Source organism: Anoplophora glabripennis, unplaced genomic scaffold, assembly GCF_000390285.2.
Source record: "Anoplophora glabripennis isolate ALB-LARVAE unplaced genomic scaffold, Agla_2.0 scaffold116, whole genome shotgun sequence".
Classification (NCBI taxonomy): domain Eukaryota; kingdom Metazoa; phylum Arthropoda; class Insecta; order Coleoptera; family Cerambycidae; genus Anoplophora; species Anoplophora glabripennis.
This window is the reverse complement of record NW_019416290.1, coordinates 722,573-730,888: the sequence shown is the minus strand read 5'-3', so window position 1 is coordinate 730,888 and position 8,316 is coordinate 722,573. Positions and strand designations below refer to the sequence as shown.

Here is an 8,316-nt window from a genome sequence, read left to right as displayed (position 1 = left end):
GGTTGATTGGTTTCAAAAAAAACATATGAACAAAGTGACAGCATCCTTCGATGTTATTGAGAAGCTGTACTTTTTTTCATTGACACGACTTGTGCTAGCAAAGAGGCAGTTTTTTGGGACTATAAACGCCGGTAATGTATCTTTTTTTCTACGCGTGCTCTGTATTCAAGTATACGACTAATACTTACGTGTTTCAAAGCTTTTGGTACTTTACGGATCGATTCTACGTGAAGTGGGTGCTTCTACAAGTGGTACAGTGAATGAAGCTGCTCAATATTAATATTAATGCAAATTTTATTATAATAATACTCATACTTAGTGAACATAACGATACAATCTCAACATCATCTAGAAAATGAAAAAGGTTACAGCGTATATATAATATTATATAAGAAAATATGAATTGTCTAAAGTTTCTTTCACTTCTTTAACGTCAAAGGAACTGATAAAACAGACGAAGCAAGTAAGGATTAAAGAAATGCCAAAACTTTTCGACAACTGACAGCCTTTAGGTAAAACCTCCCGGCTAGAGAATATATACCCACTAATAAAATTGATACAGAATAGTACAAACACACAATTTTTTGGTCGTATCCTAGGTATCACAACACCAAAACTATTATTTATTACCTTTTAAATTACGCTATAAAAAACAAATGAAAACAATAAAGCTAAACAGTTAATGTCATTGTTAATTCCAAATGAATCCCTTCGTATTACTTAAAGTGCATGCAGAACTGCTTAAAGTTAAAATGGGCATGCGCTATCTCAGTGACAATCAGTTACTTGTCGAAAAAAAAAACGACAAACCCTCCCTAACAAAATAAAAAACAAGTCTTCGTCGTGGAATAAAGTTTTAATGTTCCTGGTTCAGGTTCTCGTCTGCCACTGGGACTTTATTGGCATCTGGTTGGGATGGTAGTGAATTCTAACAAAAAAATTCACTGTCATTACCAAAATCACAAAACAAATCGACGAGTTAGTAGAAATTTTTAACTCAAAGGGAGGTTAGGTTGGGACCAGGTTAAGAAACAGATCAATTTAGTTTCGTCCACACACTGGAAGACGTGCAAATGGTTCAGGAGAACAAAACAAAGCTCGGGTGTAAGGTAGAAGCAAGAATTTGCTTTGTTTAGTACAGAAAAATGAAAGCCCTCTCATTTACGACGCACAAAAAATTTATACATGCAAACTCCTAACTAAATTCTGTTTAATCGATACCATGCTTTCAGCATATCTCACAAACATGCAATTATAACGAGACGACGTAAAAAAAAACTGTTAGTCGACGTTAGGAAACGAGCAAAAAGGTGAAATAACTTCTCGAAGTTAAAGTTAAAACGAAAAGATGGTCAATGAAAAGAATAAAGATATGCAGAAACACTGTGAAAGCTTTTCTTTTACAAAAATAATCCTTTAAAAGGCAAGCTTTCTCAGTATTTCACTTAAATGAATGTTTTTACACAATTTGGAATGATGTCTGGGGTTCTGCTACCAAACAACGACTCAAACTCACCTGAGAACCAGAGAGAGAATGATCTACGCTGGAGATGCCAGACTTCTGCTTCAAGTAGTCTTTGTCGTCGAAGATTTTCTTGTCGCCTCCACCGGGCCTGTGCTTCATGTTATCCAAAGACCCAATTTTGCTGGTGACATTTAGGTCGATCTTCTTCGTTTCGATCTGAGACAACACCAGGTTAGTACAGGTCACAACCAAAGGTTTTAAAAAGCTTTGGCGGCACAGAAGCAGTTACATCACAATCTGACAAAAACATAACCTTTTTGTTTTACGTTACACTTATCGAACAATGCATTTGGAGCAGAAGATACGAATCAATTATATCGCTGCAATGGTTATTTTCGTACACTAATAGCATGTCTTTTGGGGTTTCAACTGATGAGCTGATATAACATGATTAATGACTCCACATATCCCATAAATTTTACAGCGGTTCAGGTAGCTTTTCATGGCTATTTATACTACTCTCCCCGCATCTTAGGTTTTATTACACGAAATTCGTAAACGAGCAACTTGACATATCCAACATTTTTTTAAACTTAAGGGCGAAGTTGAGAGACGTGACAGTTTTATTACAACATTTAAACCGCAAAGGTCTTTTTATGGTTACTGTTATCGCCATAATAACAATCAATTCTCAAGGGTTTCCGCTAAAAGTAAGCGTCAGGTCAGACAGTGTATCACTGTATTTTTAATTAAGGCACCAGTTAAAAGGTGGTGTTGAACTGTATTACCGCGAAGTATTCGTGTACTGGATTTTATTCTTAATGAAGTCAACAAAGTGCCTGTGAGTAGCTCAAAAAAATTGTGTTTCACACGTTAAAACTTTCGAACATTCATATTGCGAACACAACAAAACTAATGGCAGTGAATGATCTGATAGTGAGCTTTTTTTATTATATTTGAGTGTATGTTTACTTACGTACTTAAAGATAGTACTCAATTATGAAAAATTATGTAGGAATTCGTGTTTCTTTGGGACACTCAGTATGTATAAACTCGGTAAAAAAAAATAAAGGAGCAGAAAAATTTCCAAAAAAAATTGTAAAATTTTTGCCTTGCATTATTTCTTTTGATTTTGAAGAAATATTTTCATCTGAAAATTTCAAAACTAGAAACTTCAAGTGGCTTCTTTTTTCTTCTCGATATGACCATTATTCACGAAATTACAGCCTTTCAAAGATCACTAAAAATATACGGAAATTTTTCTGCTACTTTAATTCTTTTGCTGAGTGTATATTACGACAAAATTTTGTGCTTATATTTCTCTACCAATTTATCTCAGGCTTTCATTCCACCTCTTCCATGTCAAACTATCATTATTCTTCTAATTTGTAGTATACAATTCATCGATCCTGCTCCTCATAACGTTATAATCCGCTTTCGTGTCTTTTTTTATTGTTTAGACCCATTTTCTAAACGATACTGTGATAATTGGGCTTTACCCAGACTTCGGATATAAATTACAATCTAAATCGCATTACTTTTAACTATACGTAAACAAAATGTCTTCACGCCGTTCACTGTACAAAAAATATTGATAAAACAAAAGTGAAACAAATTGGATTTGACGTTATACTAAGCTGTCAAGCGGCGGTGTATGAAAATTATTTAAAAAAGTATGGAATTTTAGAAAATAAGCCTCCTTATAAATATTAAACCCTGTTCTAAATAAATTACTTGGTCATAATGTCCCATTTTGGGGCAAGAACATTAGGTAATTAAAGTAACAGTACAAATTAGATCTGGAAGATAAAATGCCAAAAAAGGAGGGTGTGTTGAATCACGCCTCATTGCCTTGTTATATTATTAGATCCACCCAAATACTATGCTGCACCTGGACTGTCATTAGAACATATTTTCACACAGCCTATACCACAATGTATATGCCAATTCATAGGGTGCGAGCCTACATTTTAGTGAGATACAAACACTTTTTTTTTGTGAAAACGACTCTACGCTGTCTACAACACATATTGGTGATTGCTACATAGCAGTATATATACACCGCTGGAAATTTACTCACATCTTTATCGTTTTTAGTGGATTTTTTTTCGTTACCAGTATCTTTCTCCTCCATAACTGCCTCAGACTAAAAATACGTTCAGTGTACAAAAAAATAAGACTGGAGATGGTTCCGAAATTTGACCAATCAAACACCTCGCCAAAAGCCAACACAGAGTAAAGTTCTTACCTTGATGTCGCCTCCACCGGGCTGGTGCTTGATGTTGTCCTTGGACCCCACCTTTGGCTTGGCCTTCCCCTTAAAGTCTAGCTTGACGGACTCGATTTTTTTGTCACCTCCTTTCGGTTTGTACGTGGCGTTTTCTAACGAACCTACTTTTGATTTCGCGTTCCAGTGTAACTTTTGGTGTACTATCTAGGTGCAAAAATTACTCGTCAATGGATACCGTGACTGCTGCATGGATGAACAGCGCCGCCGCTTGTCCCTGTTTGCAGAGCAATTCTCGAGTCGGTAAAAATACAGTTTGAACTTTAATAGCTTTGCGAGAAACGAGAAAGAAAGAATAAAGAAAGTTTTATACCTTATAGAGTTTTACAAGTCGTAGAAGTTTGCTAGTTCAGAAATTGTAAACATCCAACGCAGGTTGCAGACTCCATATAAGGAAGACATTATCACTAGCTCGAAAAAAGTATGAAACCTCGGTATTACTTTTACTGACAGTCAAAGAATTGCTACAACTGTAGAGAAATGACACAACGGACGCTGTATTGTACGTTATATACAAATTTTCAAACTAGAATACTTTTGTGCGATACAAATATACTTCTAAACAATAGCTAGCTATTTTTTATTAATGTACTACTGTAATAGTTGATATAAATTGAATATGTACAGTTTATAATACAGATATTGGTTCCAACACTTCTGTTTTCTTTGAGAAGGGACCAACACATTTAAAATAAAAATATATATTACTGTATATGAACTATAACATTTATATTATCAGTCTTGTTGATTTTAAGGTTACTAGGAATAATCTTCTACGAGTACTAATTATAAATTTTAAATATTTTTGTCTATTTTTTTGTTACTTACCTTCTTTTCTCCTCCTTTAGGCATATATCTGTCATTTTTAGCCTCTATCCTGGGCCCTGCAGCCTTGAAGTCCAACTTCTTGCTCTCTATTTTAACTTTACCCCCACCCGGTTTATAACTAGCGTTGTCTAAAGATCCTATTTTCGATTTGACAACCTTCAGATTTGGTGACGGTGCCGATCCCACTTGTACCTTATTCATAGGAACTTCTTCAACAAGAAAATCAGTTTTTATTTAACAAATCTATGAAAGGGGGAATCTTATCTTACTCTTTTTTTCCGTGGCCGACCCTGGGGTGGTGGCGTTTGAATCTGGACTCTTTAAACTAGGAGATTTTGAACCCCTGGACAACGACCTCGCGGTTGGTGTGGTGGACGATGTTCTGGATTTGTTGGACTTCCTTGGAGATCTGTTTTCACCGTTGCTCGAGGGGTCCTAATATTGTCATTACAGTAAAAAATTATATGTAGAGAGGATATACTTACATTTCCCTGTGTCGATTCGTCCACGCCACTGTCGTTATCGCCTTCTGAAACAAATGGTTACAGTTAGAATTGGCTGAAGCAGCATCTTCGACAAGTTAACCACTACATCAAGAAAATAGTAACCTGATTTCGATGGAGACTTCGACTTTGCTGGTTTTTCCAGGTGCAGCAACCTCTCGGGTCTGCCAGCAGCTCCTTTTGCCCCTTTCTCGTCTACAACTTTATTAGCGTTCTGATTGGGGCTGTGCGGTGATGGGGGCTGAGGTGAAACGTTCCTGTCTCTGGGAGTTCTTGGAGGTCCAGGACTTAGCGGGGGTTTAGGACTTTGCGACTGAGGCGAATAAGTTTGGTTTTGGTTTTGGAGACCAGGACTTTGTGGTTGAAATTTGAAACTAGGAGACTGAGGGACAGGACTAGGAGATTTTGGAACGGGCGTTTGTGGTTTTGGGCTTGGAGATGTGGGTTTATTGCTGAAGTTGTTCTCAGGAGTCTTGCTTGCTGGTCTAGATCTTTCGCTCAGATCTGGACTTTTCTGTGACACATCAGTTAAAGAACTAGGAGATTCGTCTTCAATGATTTTGTTCATTCTGGACATGGCTCTTGACTCAGGCCTCGACGGTACCTCATTGTCTTGCTTCTTGTCTAGATTTTCGGCAGACCCAGAGATAGAACTGTGTCTAGAACCTGGTCTGCCTTCCCCGAGGCTATCCACGCTGCTGACAGACCTCCTTCTAGCTTCCTCCTTAGCTTCGTTAGACTGCTCTGGAGGGTTGGAGCTCAAGCTGTAGCTCCTGTTGTTCATCGCTGCTATGGAGGGTGCTTTGATATGATCGTTCGACGTATTTTTCTCATCTGCGCTTTTAGAATGATCAATCTCTGTAGTATCCAGAGTTTGACTTCTACTCAAGTTCTCTTCCTGAAGCTGGGGCTTTTGCGTAGCAAAAGCCGGCACCGATCTTTGCTGGAACAGAGGTCGCTGGGGCTGCACTGGGGCTCTGGGAAACGGTGTCACGGGTCTGTAGTTGTCCCTGTTTTGGGCCTGGGGGAAAGCCTGCGCTGGGGGAGCTGGAGCTATCGGGGGACGTTGTCCAGGTCCGGGAACTGGGTTCCTTTGGATGTACTGTTGGGTACCAGGTGGTGTAGGCTGTCGGACTTGTCCTGGTCGGACAGGGGCGCCCTGTTGGTTCGGAAATGGGGGCCGGAACTGGAAAGAACTGCGGCTGTCGATTCTCGTTAGGGGTCGCAGAGGGTTGACTGGCCCAGCAGGCTGTGGGGGTTGATGTGGGAACTGTGGGGGTTGTTGTGGCTGAGAATTGCTTCCGTTCTGTTGGACGGTAGGCTAGCACAAGAATTATATCTTACACGAGTTCAGATAAGACTGAAATACTTATATTACAAGAACTATGAGGAACAAATAAGGCAGAATAGAACGACGTTAATATCTTAGTTTGATTATAATATATACGTTATAATTCAATAAATGCCGGATATGCCACATTACGATCTAAGTTTATGACCAATAAAAAATTAGGCAACATATAAAACGGTTTTATATGCCAAATAACCCTATTACATGCAAGTGCAACCTTCGACTTCCCATTTTCCTTCGCGGAGCAAGGCCGAATATCGGCCTCAAAGAATAAAAATGTGCAGCAGTTTATTCCTACGCTAGTCACATCCGTCTCCAGATTCAAACAAGTATCGATTTCGCATAACTCTGAAAATGCGGCGCTACACAAATAACTGACATCGCAGCAATCGAAGGGGGAGGTTAAGGAAAAAAGTCGGGCAGATTCTAAGTGTGGGGGGTTGGAATTTTGTTTTGGAGACAGTGCCAGGCTCGGGCGGGTCTGATGGGCCATCATCTTCGTAGCGGGTCAGGTGGTACAAAAGAAGCGATACATATAATATATTAAAACGACATTCGCGTTCAGGATAGATTTACCGACTTTCAAAGCAAATATTCCAAATGGGCTTTCATGGCGATACATCACTTCTTTTACCTGTCAGTTTCAGTGGAATTCTACAATCTCAATGGGATATAAATCCGGATATTAGCTGGCCAGTGTATTAAAATGGGCAACAATTAAATAATGTGTAATAATATTATGTCCTTTTTTCTACAAAATGAACACTTTCTCAAAACTTTTATATATTTTGTAATAATATATTTTAATTAATTAAACCAAAAAGCTTTTCTTTGGACCTTTTTTTACACGAACATCTAGATTTTTATCACCCCTGCCATCGGTCCCATAATAAAACAGACAGGATTGCATGACAGAAGCCTAGTTGAATAACTTTTCATAAAATCCCTTCGACTCTATGAATTAAACATGCACCTATACAGAAACGTCAATAGAAGTTCCCGTACCATTCTGTCTAAAATGAATACATTTGCTAAATGGTCTCTATATCTTCTTACTTTATTTCCACGAGGTGTACTGAATTTATCATTAAGTGTATAAGGACAACTAAACACGTAACTTGTCGATTACGACACGAATTTTATATACGCAATACAGTCATCAAAATAAAAATTATAGTATAGTCGACTGAAACTGGGACTATATTAAATTTTAAAAAACAATTCCTTGAACTAAACACACTACATTTTCTTACCATGTCCTTGTTAATTATTTCATCCTTCATCGGGGCGTTATATTCGGTATAAGGACCATTCACAACGCTATTTGGTTGCTGGGACATGTTGTCCAACTTTTAGAACTACGTTTTTTACTGCAAGTAATGTAATATTATTATTCTTCTGCCAATGAATACTGTGCACAACTATTTTATGGTAAAAGCTCTATCTCTGTTACGTCGGACTCAACTAAAACTAGTCTAATATCCTTTCCTAGGTGCCAAATGTAGTGAACATTGTCTAGAATAGTACCTAATAGTTGTTACTCTACTACCGTATTGTTAAATAGCTTTTATAAGGGCTGAAATCAAGCTATGATTGTCTACGATGTGGAAATACGAAACAAAAAGTGCAGTTACTAAAAGTCTACGGGGTTCTGTATACTTGTTTGAAGTAATGGTTGCATTAATTTACTTTTAATTCTATAAAGATCACTATCACATGTCTGTCAAGTTAGGAAGAAGTGGGAGAGTAAATTAACTTTCTAATTAAATGTATCCTAATGCTTAGGTGTAAGGTTCATCCAAAAAACAATCCTGAACTTCGCAAATAACGAACTATACAATGCCGAAAAGACAGTAAATGTCACTAATTGTGTTGGAATACA

General features: G+C 37.8%; 1 protein-coding gene across 4 annotated transcripts; it reads right to left on the bottom strand.

Moving 5' to 3' along the window:
- Nucleotides 1–274: 274 nt before the first annotated feature.
- LOC108906538 (microtubule-associated protein tau) lies at nucleotides 275–7,789 on the bottom strand. 4 transcript variants are annotated; one of them, XM_018709844.1, is made up of 9 exons: nucleotides 7,688–7,789; nucleotides 5,189–6,404; nucleotides 5,066–5,109; nucleotides 4,850–5,015; nucleotides 4,581–4,789; nucleotides 3,714–3,899; nucleotides 3,546–3,611; nucleotides 1,517–1,681; nucleotides 275–928 (listed from the first exon to the last, which is right to left on the bottom strand). In XM_018709844.1, the coding sequence occupies exons 1-9, from the start codon at nucleotides 7,772–7,774 to the stop codon at nucleotides 857–859; spliced, it is 2,211 nt and encodes a 736-aa protein (XP_018565360.1). In that variant the 5' UTR covers nucleotides 7,775–7,789; the 3' UTR covers nucleotides 275–856. The 4 variants fall into 4 exon arrangements, with proteins under 4 accessions (XP_018565360.1, XP_018565362.1, XP_018565361.1 ...); XM_018709846.1 differs by having other exon boundaries at nucleotides 4,581–4,786; XM_018709845.1 differs by having other exon boundaries at nucleotides 5,066–5,106.
- Nucleotides 7,790–8,316: the final 527 nt, after the last annotated feature.